This window comes from Hylobates moloch, unplaced genomic scaffold (genome assembly GCF_009828535.3).
Source record: "Hylobates moloch isolate HMO894 unplaced genomic scaffold, HMol_V3 SCAFFOLD_7, whole genome shotgun sequence".
Classification (NCBI taxonomy): domain Eukaryota; kingdom Metazoa; phylum Chordata; class Mammalia; order Primates; family Hylobatidae; genus Hylobates; species Hylobates moloch.
The window spans coordinates 5,452,614-5,464,501 of record NW_026652282.1 but is presented as its reverse complement, the minus strand read 5'-3'; the positions used below and the strand labels follow the sequence as shown (position 1 = coordinate 5,464,501).

General features: G+C 39.7%; 1 protein-coding gene across 1 annotated transcript in view; it reads left to right on the top strand.

Annotated features, from left to right (window-relative positions):
• Nucleotides 1-6,018: 6,018 nt before the first annotated feature.
• Nucleotides 6,019-11,888, top strand: part of FAM9A (family with sequence similarity 9 member A) — a 41,992-nt gene continuing 36,122 nt past the window's right edge. The window contains 4 exon segments of the mRNA XM_058441823.1: nucleotides 6,019-6,127; nucleotides 6,647-6,831; nucleotides 9,296-9,375; nucleotides 10,275-10,466. Coding sequence (XP_058297806.1) covers nucleotides 6,019-6,127; nucleotides 6,647-6,831; nucleotides 9,296-9,375; nucleotides 10,275-10,466 — 566 coding nt within the window.

Sequence of the window (11,888 nt, the reverse complement as noted above, 5' to 3'; positions counted from 1 at the left end):
TGTTCCAGGTACGTTTGTGCTGTTTTGACTTTTCCGGTGAATGAGTTCTAACATCTGTCTGGTTCCCTCATTGATTAATGACTCAAATAAAGTCATGAACACATGTTAACTTTTATATATGTACGGAGTCATGATTCTACCCTTTCTGAAAATTATCTTTTAGCAGCACTATATTTAAATGTGTATAAACATATAAGTAGGTAGGTATATTTTATGTGTGTGCCATATGTTTCTAACCTATATAAGCCATAAAAGTAAACATCCAAATTAAGCATAAACCAAATTCTAAAGTATGTAAATTTTTTTAAATTTTATTAATGAGTTTATAATAGTGTGTTAGGCTTAAATTTAAAACAATTTTGTGTATTTAGAGGGTGCATAACTCATAAATTAAATAAAGCTGACAACATTAATTTCAAGTGATGAAGTTGCCACAATTGGTTTGGGGAGTAAGAAGATGATATAAAGTTTTACTGCCATTGACTTGGCTTTGACTTTGAGCATCATGAACCGTCATTTGAACTGTGGTCTCTGCCATGATTACATTTTCTTTCTGAACGGTAAATGCACTCAATCATCAATGTAGTATCTGAAGGCATAATCAATGTAAGAGGTCACCATGAGATAAATTAACAAATTAAAAATCTTAATTTAAGGAAGTATTTTTCCATGTGCTTTTGAAATGACTACACTTTCTGCCAATGAAGGCTTGCATGAGTAAGGATCAGATCCGGCAGGACTTCTGCTGACTGGAGGGAGACAGGTGCAGGGTGCTGCCAGGTCGGCATGCCCATATCACTCCATCTGCTGAGATGACTGAAGCCTAGTCTGGCTTGTCCTATTAAAATTGCTGCAAAGTCTTCATTTGTACATTATATAATGACATCATTAGCCTTCTGTTGGTGCATAGCCATTGCTTATGTATTAAATTGGCCTCTGTTCTTTTACACTACAGTGCAAGACAACTGAAGAACTATATTATTACTCTACAGCACTGAACAAACATTTAGAATTTAGAGAATGCTTTTATTGTTATATATATATTTTTCTGTTTTTACATGGTATACCCAGTAAGTATTATATGTAACATAAAAGATTACATAGTTTAGTTACTAGTTATACATATTCTTCTATGATTTCAATTTCACATTATCATAAAAACTGAAGTTGTCAAATTTCTGCATTTTGCGATTTTTTTTTCTTTTTTTTTATTATACTTTAGGTTTTAGGGTACATGTGCACAATGTGCACGTTTGTTACATGGATACATTTTGCGATTTTTAATAAAATTTTTAAATAGAAAATTAGTGTGTTTTTAAAATTTCCTTCTACAATTTGGTCTACAATCAGGTGATTTTTTGAAGCATATGTAAGCAATTATTTAAGTAAAGTATAACTGTTTAATACCATATGTTGTCTTAAATATATCTGAAAATAATTTTCCATTGAGTGGGCTGATACAGCCTTTACACTGATTCACCCCTCCTTTCTATTTTCCATAAAATCAGGCTTTGAGCTGTGCTCTGGGCTACTTTCACAGCTGCCTAATTGATTTCATGTTTCCTCCAAGCTCTCTTTCTAAGGAAAATAAATTTTAAAATATCAAAAGGTCTGCATTACGCATTCATGAAATAATCTATATTTTTAAGGCATATTTATCATATCATTTCCATATGTCCAGCCAGTTCTATGATCAGCAAAGAACCTTGAATTCAGATTTTTAAGGAAGCTTCCTTTTAAGAATAGCCATAGGCAACACCCAACAATGCATGATGGGTGCCTTGGAGTATGCATGATGTTAAGAGACCCCCATGACGGTATGGAACCCCATCTAGCTGTGATATCTGGCCTGAGGGTGAGAAGCAAGGAGAGTTACATTGTGGAAGGGGGCAGGCTAGAAAGGTGCTCCAGGCAGAAGGAACAGCACCTGCAAAAACCCAGAGGTAAGCATACACACAGCGTTTTTAGTGAATGGAAGCCACACTTTTAATTCTGGGGCTTAATGACTGTGGAGTGGATGTGGAGCAGAACATCACAAGGAGAAAGCTGGAGGGTGGATCCTGAAGGACATTGTAGGTCACGTCTAAGAGCTAGGGCTTTATCCTTAAGGCAAAGGGAAGCCACCGAAAGGTTTCTGTTTCAGGCAGAAGAGAAAACATGGTTAAGATCACCATTTAAAGAGAAGGCTCGTGCTGCTCTGAGGAGACTGGTTAAAAATGGGGGCAACAAGTGAGGAGCATTTCCAGGAATTCCAGAGGAATGGCCTGGATCAGAGTGCAGAGCAGGTGGTTCAGAATGATCAGGCTTCCGTGCTTTTAGAACGGGGGACTGAGAGAAAGGGTGTTTGGGATTCAACCCTGGCGTGGGTGGGGATAGTTTCTCCCGGGTTATAACACCCGGAGGAGGGGCAAATTGGGAAGAAGATGGAAAATTCAACTGAGCATGTTTGGTTTGAAGGGTCTGTGTCATGTTCACATGAGGTTCCAATGAGCTGTTGGTTCTCTGGGTCTGAAGCACAAGAGACACACATGAAGAAGGCTATTGATGTCCAGAAGCAGCTGGGAGATTCTAAACCAGGGGCCAGGAAACTTTTCCTCCAAAAGGTCTGATAGAAAATCTTTCAGGGTTTGTGGGCTGTATGGTCTGTGTTGCAGCTTCTACCCAGCTCTGCCGTGGTGGCCTGAAAGCAGCCACAGAAATACTTCAGTGTGTGGGCAGAGGGTGGTGGTGTTCCAATACAAGTTGACTTACAGAAACAGGCGGTGATCTAGATCTGGCCGATGGGTTGTGGATTGCCAATGTCTTTCATAAACCACGCATTGAAGATATGGGCAGATCTCTGAGGAATATGAGTACTTGCAAACATGCTTCTGAGAGGTCAGAGTATAAGAATCTCCTGGGAACTTGTTTCATATGCAGAGATTTCCAACCCCTACATCTGCTTCAGTGCAGGAGAACACACAGACCAGCTTGAATTTAGGGGACGGACAGAGAACATGAGCAGAAAGGAAAATTGGAGAAGGGCCTTCCTGGAAGCCAGGTTGAAGGGGTTCAGCTGTATCCAGCACCCTTAAGCTGCCAAGTACGATATGGATGACACCATGCCCACTGGCTATAGCAAGAAGAAAGCTTCGATTAAGCAGTGGGTGCAGAAATAGGCCTACAGTGGTTATGGAGCACAGGGGAAATGGAGATGGAAAATAGTGACTATAAACAGCTTTTAAATAAGGGGAGAAGAAACATGGTTTTTAATTGGAATAGGAGAGCCAGGAATTTTTGTTTAACATAGGAGAGACACTGCCATATTTAAGTGCTCATGACCAGAAGTGAGTAGAGGCTGGGTGTGGTGGTGCACACCTGTAATCCCGTGTTTTGGGAAGCTCAGGCGGGAGGATTGCATGAGGCCAAGAATTCGAGACCAGCCTGGGAAACATACCAAGACCTTGCCTCTACAATTTTTTTTTATTAATTAGCCAGGTCTCATGGCTCACTCCTATACTCCCAGGTACAGAAGAGGCTGGACTAGGAGGATTGCTTGAGCCCAGGAGTTTGAGGCTGTGGTGAGTCATGATTGCTCCACTGCCATGCAGCCTGGGTGACAGAGTGAGACTGTCTCAAAAATTTTTTTTAAAAAAGTCAGTAGAGAGGAGACTTGAGCAATGCAGGAGAGACAGAAGGGATGCTGATAAGGTCACATTTTGGCTTTCATGGGAAAAAGCGTACTTATAAAAAGAGAATAAAAGTAAAGTGTGCAGATGCTGGTAAATTTAGAGGTAAGAAGATAAAGTCATTCCAATTGATGACTTCTATTGTTCCCGTAAGCAGGACTTCTTTTCATCTGCTGAGGGTAAGCGGGGTGGGTCCTGGGCTGGTGGCCCCAAAGAGAATGAGGAGGTTCTGCTGCAGACAGTGGGAGAATAAAGCGAGATGGAAAGAGGAGGGTTTGCGGGCAGGGCTCTGCCCCCAGACTCAAGTCTAATGCCTCGGATGAGCCTTTTATTATCCTCTTCTGGGTGGTTTTCGCTTTCATTCATTCAGTGTAAAAATATGCATGGCGTGCTCATTGTGTGCCTGGCTACCACAAGCTGAGGACGCAAAGACCAACTGAACGCCACCCTTGCTCTCAGGGAGACGTGTCATGAAAGAAGAGCGTTGTCACACCTGTAGTAAAAGATAAGCCAGAGCTTTGCCCAGGGAGGCAGGCGAACATGGGGGAGGATGGAAGTCTTTGACCCTTTGCACGCACACCCTGCACACCCAGCCAGAAGTGGGCAGACATTCCCAGATATACCCTGTTCCTCACGCCCCTCGATGAGTTAAAAGTTGTATCCATCTCAAGAAGCCTAACCCAAACCTTTATGTGTCTTTCTTCTCCCATGAAGCACCTGGTGTGTTGAATCCCAATAAAGCATCCTCTGTACTTCCTGGTCCAACCTTTTATCATGGGGCAAATGAGATTAGAGATGGCAAGAGGATGCTGATTCTAAGGAAAACAAAAACCAATAAAGAAAGTCATCTAAGAAAACTGCTATAAGTCATCATTCCTGCATGACATTTTCTTATTGCAAATGAATGATCCTGAGTCCATTATGATGACAAAAACAGGAACAAGCAACAGAGAAACTAGAAGCTAAATCTATCCTGCATAGAATCACTTAATTCTCATATCCTCCTGTCAAATAACGTTCAACACTTCTACTCACAACAAGGACATGAAATCAATTACATGAATTGATCGTCCCTTTCCAGGACCATACGTTTCATGAATAATAGAGATGTATCTTAAATCAAAAGATCGTTTTCTATTCCCCAGACTCACAAGGTAAAACCATTATACATAACGGATCAAATTAATTGAATTATTACCTGTAACGTTACCAGAAATGGTTTGCACAGAGTGAGCTATAATCATTGTCAGTGGGATTAATTGCATTGATTCTATGTTCATTTTTGAAAGAAAGCTACACAACATTAGTTTTTGGGATAATCAGGAAATGCATAGGGAATCAGAACTATCCACTTGGCTGGTTGTTCCAAACTCTGTCCTAAGCAATTATTCAAATATTCACACACAACAGCTGAAGTTTATGTCCTTCACAGGCTGAAATGTCCTAAAGTTCCATTTCACTGCACGAGCTAGCCATTCCTGGAGCCCATCACACCGGCCACAGCCAGTAGTTCCGGAATGGTGTATAAATCCAACCAACTCCTTCACAAGTCTCTGCCTCCCATTCAAGAGAATAAGAAAAATGCCTGCATCTTCAGGTTCACGGGGCTAGAAGTATTTGATACTATTTCTCCCAGCCAGTAGGGCAGCTTCAATGTTACCTCCTACAAGAGCATTCATCACACACACTAAGTAGCCTTTATTCTGCAATCTCAGCAATTATTTTTGTCCTTGTAATGTGCTTTATTTTGATAACACTTAGTAGAAATTATATTGTTATTAATTTTCTTCTTTATTGACCTGATTCTCCCTCTGCAATGTAACCCTTGCAATATCTGGAAACTTGTTCTCTTTTCTTTCTTTCTTCACTTAACCTTGGCACCTAAAACTGTGTGTTGTTCCTAAGAACTTGAGATATTTTTAAGGAAAGAAGGAATTCCTGAGACAATTCTGTGATGTTTTATTTTCCATACTTTATTATTGTAATATTAAAAGTAAAATTACTTGAAGATATGGTATTATAGGTAATAGGTAATATAGATTAAGTCTACCCTCATTAATTGCTGTTTGGAATGTGCAGTGGTACAATCACTTTGGAAAAGTGTTAGTTTCTAATAAAATTTCCATGTGACCCAGAAATCCTACTTATAGGTACACATTCAAAAGAAAAGAATGTTCACATCTACAAAGAAACGTATGCAAAAAGTTCACGATCACTTTATTCATAATAGCCTGAAACTGGAAAAGACCCAAATGTTCATTAATAGGATAATTTATAAACACATTTTGGTCTCTTCATGCAATGAAATACTAGTCAGTCATATGAAAAACAAACTGCAGAGAGATTCAACATGGCTGAATCTCAAAATCATTATGTGGAGGACAAGGAGACAGACACAAGAGTTATGTACTGCATGATTCCATTGACGCAGAATTCAAGAATAGCCAAACGCAGCCATGGTGAGGGATGTCACAGTAGAGATCAGATCAGGGAAGGGGAGAGGAGCAGGAACTGAGGCAGCAAAATGTTTCTATTTGTGTATCTTGGTGGTGTTATGTGGCTATTTACAAATGTAAAAAACCATGATGCACTAAACAGTGAAGGTTGTACTTGAGTGCCTGTAAATTCTTCTTCGATATATAAAACACGATGGGGAAAAAAAATGCAAGGGCTGGCGCATAGGTTCCATCTCCCCATGTGCAAAAATCAGCTTAGACCAGCTTCTTTTGCCAGCTGAGCTCATCAGAGAGAAATCCCAGCCATGGATGCTTCTTTCTGAAACCTCCCTCACAGGGAAAACTCAGGGTAGTGATGTTAGAATTATTTCTTTGGGGTCTTCCTAGCCCAGTGGAGCCACTATGCCTTCTGAAGCCTCAGAGTGTCATCTGGAAAGTAGAACATATTTTGATATCACGTGCCAAGTGATTTAAATACAGAAACTCTGGTGCTCAGAACATCCCTGAACATTGTGTGATCAGCTCTATTTTCTAAATGGTCACACCCCAAGCAAACAGTTGTCCTGGATCACCCAGCAGAAGGAAAAGAATACTTACACCAGATAAAGTCAGAGTTCACCAATAAGAACATACCGTGCTATGCAACAGTTTGCAGGAAAGATGCTGCCCTGACGATGCAGCCTGAGAGTGGAGTGCCTGTGATAAAGGTGAGTTACTTTACCCTATGGTCTAGAGCACACATAGTCACAAAGCTATTTCTGTGAGGTTTTCTTTGTCCCATTTTGGTAGTAAAATATTTACATCCAAATGGGTCCAATGAAAGGAAACATCTAATAGTGGATGCATCCACAGCTCAACCATCATTATTCTCATGTGGATGGGAGTCTACTTCCATTATGACTGGTTGTAGCAACATTTTAAAAAATATTATCATAAAATCATTGTAACAGAAAACATGTCATTTATTTAACCTTTTAAGTGTACAATTCGTGACATTAATGACGTTCACACTGTTGTGCAAACATCACCACTGTTTCTAAAGCTCTTTCATCATCCCAAACGGAAAACTCTGTACCCATTAAGCAATAACTCCCATCCCCCACTTGCCCCAGCCCCTGATAGCCTCTCATCTCCTTTCTGTCTCTGCAAATAGCAACAGTCATTTTTGATGTGGTTTATAGGAGATATCAATTTCTTAGAAGTCAAGGTTCACTTCAATGCCCTTGGTTGAAGATGCCCAAATTAAGGTCTTTTTGTTCTCCACTCTGTCACCATAGACATTTTAATGAATAATTGAATTACTTTGTCATGAAACACTAACATTTCCAGGAGAGAAAATAACATATTTTCTCATCTTAAGGGGTTGTATTTATTTTCCCAGTACATTGCTCTGTCAATTAATATATGTGTGCATGTGAGTTTGTGTGAGTATGTGTATGTGAGTATGTGTATGTGTATGTGAGTGTGTGTGTGTGTGTGTGTGTGTGTGAGGTATACATGGTAGAATGAACTATCTTCTATCAGAGTCTTTGGTATATAAAAATACATTAATAGCAAAATCACTTCTTTGCTAACGTCTAACTTTAAAGATAATTATGGACAATAAGACACCCACCAAGCCATCAGTACTAAGCTATATATAAGCAATGTTCTCCATTCCAGAGCAAGCCTGCAACTGGGAGACCTAATTATCCCCATTTGGCACAGCAAGAGAGGCAGGCATCACCCTGTTACCTTCAGCTTCTCCTGTCTTAACAAACTGTATGACATCTCTCAGAGAAGCAGAGATAAGATTCTTTTTTAATATTCACTTCTTGGAAGCCCATAATCCATTTCCAGCATATAAAGGTGCAGCAGTTTAACTGTTTGTACCTGAGATGGAGTCCTGCTGTCAGATGCAAAAGCTAAAGGTAATAATCTCGTGACAAGGGAGAATGGCTTCATCAAAGCAAATCTTGCTCTGCTTTCAAGATTTCATCCTTCGGACAGTTTGTGTTGCATATTAATAATGTCATTTTGTATTTCCTGTTTTCCTCTAGCATCTGACTATATATATTTTTTTTCATTTTATTTTTTTTGAGACAGATTCTCACTCTGTCACCCAGGCTGGAGTGCAGTGGCACAATCTCAGCTCACTGCAACCTCCATCTCCCGGGTCCAAGCGATTCTCCTGCCTCAGCCTCCCGAGTAGGTGGGACTACAGGCGCCCGCCACCACACCCAGCTAATTTTTTATTTTTAGTAGAGACGGGGTTTTACCATATTGTCCAGGCTGGTCTCGAACTCCTGACCTCAGGTGACCTGCCCACCTCGGCTTCTCAAAGTGCTGGGATTACAGGTGTGAGCCACCACACCCGGCCCTGACTCCATATTTTTATTGCATATTTTGCAATGGTAAAATTGGGCTATGCTGACTTGCCCCAGGGAGCAAGGATATTAATCTATAAAAAGACAGGGAGGAAGAATTGACTCCCCCAAGTTCTCAGAAATTTTCTCCCTGTGATTTCTTCCTCTCATTGCTATCACCATCATTTTTATTTTTTTATCAACATACCTTTATCACAAGCATTCTTTTGGGTAAAGTAGGCAAGCTGTCGACATCTTCTAATCTGTTCATTTGAATAGAAAAATGTCTTTCTAATATTCAAAGGCTCTTTTCACACTCTTGTACCCTTGGCTAATTTAAAACTTTATATTATTGCAATTGAATGTGACTAGTTATTGAATCAAATCCTAATTATTAACTGAATTTAAGTGTCATTCTTTTTCCTCTCCCACTCTTTTTCCTAATAATGCTTCCGGAGGTCACCTGGAATGGGGAACTTAATTTGCTAGGTTTAGTATCTAATCAAAGCAATTGAATGCGAACTGAATTCAGGCCTCTAAAGGGAAGGGTTTATTCATCCTTTGCCAAACAACAGCCTTTCCTTTTAAGGACAAGAGACATATTCAGTACTTCTTGTCCTTTCTGATACAGCGTGCAGGGTTACTATTTGTAGAAATAAGTAGAATGTGAGTGTAAGGATATATAATCCCCAAGTGGAAAACTTTAAATTACAGAAGTAAATATGTGGCTGTTTTATGGGTCTTGAAAATGAGTATCTTACGGGGTCTGTACTCTTTATGCTTTCAGGGTATGTGTTTATTTTTAAATGTGCCTTAAAATTTTCAGGAATGCAGCCGTACCATAAAGAGAGGTGTTCTTGGGGAGGAGAGAATTAGTTTCTGTGGGCACTGGATGTTGCCTGTACAGTACTGTTCTCTAATAATGAAGCATTGTTTTGAGCACCAACTCTCAAGTGAAGATGTCTCTTATTAGCTCTAACAGCTGGAATTGATCTGGTTTGGGAAAAATAGTATCCCTTGTAATGAAAATCCTATTTGCCAATTCAGCAAGGACAGCTAAAAGGGATGGTTACAGTCATTCTCAAATAGGGTTTGTGAAACAATGAAAATATGACCCTTTCATGAAGGAAAGAGCTTCCCAAAGGGCACCTTCTTTGACAACCTCAGACTTCAGAGCTCAGTGATGTCATAGGCACCCACATGGATGAGACTTTTCTTTATGCTTTTCCAATGGACTGATAATGATTTTAAGGCCTGATGGGAATTAAGAAGGGGGCACTGGGTGGGACACTTCATCTTCCTAGAGAACCCCAGAGGCAGGGTTCCCTCATCCCAACTGCATATGATGTAGAAGTTTTTAATCACCATTAGAGAACCAATTAGGCTGTAATCAGTAGAACAAAATGAGTAGCCACTTCACAAGATCAGAATCCATCTGTACTCACAAATGAAGATTGAGTTGAGATACGCTGTCTGTCATCATTTAAGCGACCCCATAGGTCATTGTGCAAACATGACATAAGTAAATGCTAATTAAACTCAATACGCATTTATTGACCACTGAGTCACTGGACTGGAAGTTCCTTAAAAGCAAGGACTGTGCTTGTTCACCTTTGCATCCCAAATGTCTTGCATCAGGGCACCATAACTGGTTCATTGTGGGGCTGCTGGTTGAATAAATAACATGTTCTTGTTATATATTGGACGCTAAAACGAATGGATGCTAGTCTCAAGGAATTCACACTGTGAGGCGTAACCAGCCTCATAAACAGCTTAGCATCATACCTGTGCTTTATAAATTATAGTTTACAAATTACAAACAGAAATAGAGAAGGGAAAGCCATGAATTCTACCTTGGGGCTTGAGGTGGTCCATGATGCCAAATTAGAACTGAGTTTGAAAGGTGGATGTAAGTTCATCAATGAGAGAAGGGAGGAAAGGAGGCAGCTTTCCACAGAGCAAATGCATGGAAACCTGAGTGTGAATGGCTTCATCAGGTAACAATGAACTGTCTGTCATAGTTTAAACCCAAGATTTGAAAATGGGGTGGCTCTACATTAAATGAAATGAAAGGATATGATCTGAGTTTAAATGTTCTTGAGGCTGTGCTTTTAGTTTTATGTAGTGGGAAGCCATTATATACTAAGTGAGAAGAGCCCAGATTTAGCAAGCCAAAGACAGACTATGGACATAATTCAGGCAAGACACAACTTGTATCTATGTAGAGTCGGGAAATAATTTCGAGGACAAATTGCATGGATAAACACTGTAGAATAGAATTGAGTGGACCGTGTAACCTATGATTGATGGTGTGAAATAGAGGGAGAGGTTGAAGTTGACAGAAATTTCTCTCTTACTCCAGAATATTGTTGCCCCTGTCTTGCCTCTGTATCTATACTATCCCCGACCTCTGAAACTCAGGTTAAGTAAGGAGAATAGCCCGAGGGATTTTGTCACCAACAGCCAATTGTTCATATTTCTGCTCAAAGTTTGCTGAGAAAGTACTGTTTATAATTATGCCAAAGTCTTAGCCCAATGCAATAATGTTCCATGAATGAATAGAACATTTTTTGAAGGAAGTAGGGAAGGGATCTTGCATAAAATGGGGCAATAAAGAATTCACCTTTTGAAATTCCAGAAGCCTTAGATAATTCTTCACAGCCAGGGCATCTTTTCACCTAGAAGATAGATATACTCTTGCTGCAGCTGAGAACATACAATTTATTTAACTCTGAAAAGGAATGAGGTGTCCATTTTCCTAAAAAGCACAGGATTAGATGCACTTCTTGCTAAGAAACTTAGAAGATGCACAATCAGATGCAATTTGTGGTACACGCTTAGCACAAGACAGGAACACAAAGGCCATGCTCGTAAGATATGTGAAAACTCTAAGAAAATGAAAAACAAAACATTTAACTAGACAAAATCTGGAAAATGATTGATTTATGACAAGATTATGAAGGTATTTCTCATCCTGGAATGGAGGATGGTTGATGTCTTCTAAGGGAGCACATCAGATTTCTTGGAAAAAGAGAGATACATACACAGACACACACACACGTATATATACATACACACACACACACACACGTGATATATATAAAATTTGTGAACACACCTCCTAAATTGAAGTTTCTTTGTTTTTATTTTGCAGTTTCGAATGACATTAAGTGAGAGCACGCCACCTTTTTGCCTATTCCCATGAGACGGTTCCTTCATATTTCTTTTTCCTTTGCATGGTTGGGGAAATTGGTATAAACTTCTTTGGTTTAATTAGCACTACAAATTAAAATATGGCTTTGTTCTTTTGCAGCATTAATCATCCGTTTCTTTAATTAATTAATTAATTTTGAGATGGAGTTTCATTCTTGTCGCCCAGGCTAGAGTGCAATGGCGCAATCTTGGCTCACTGCAGCCTT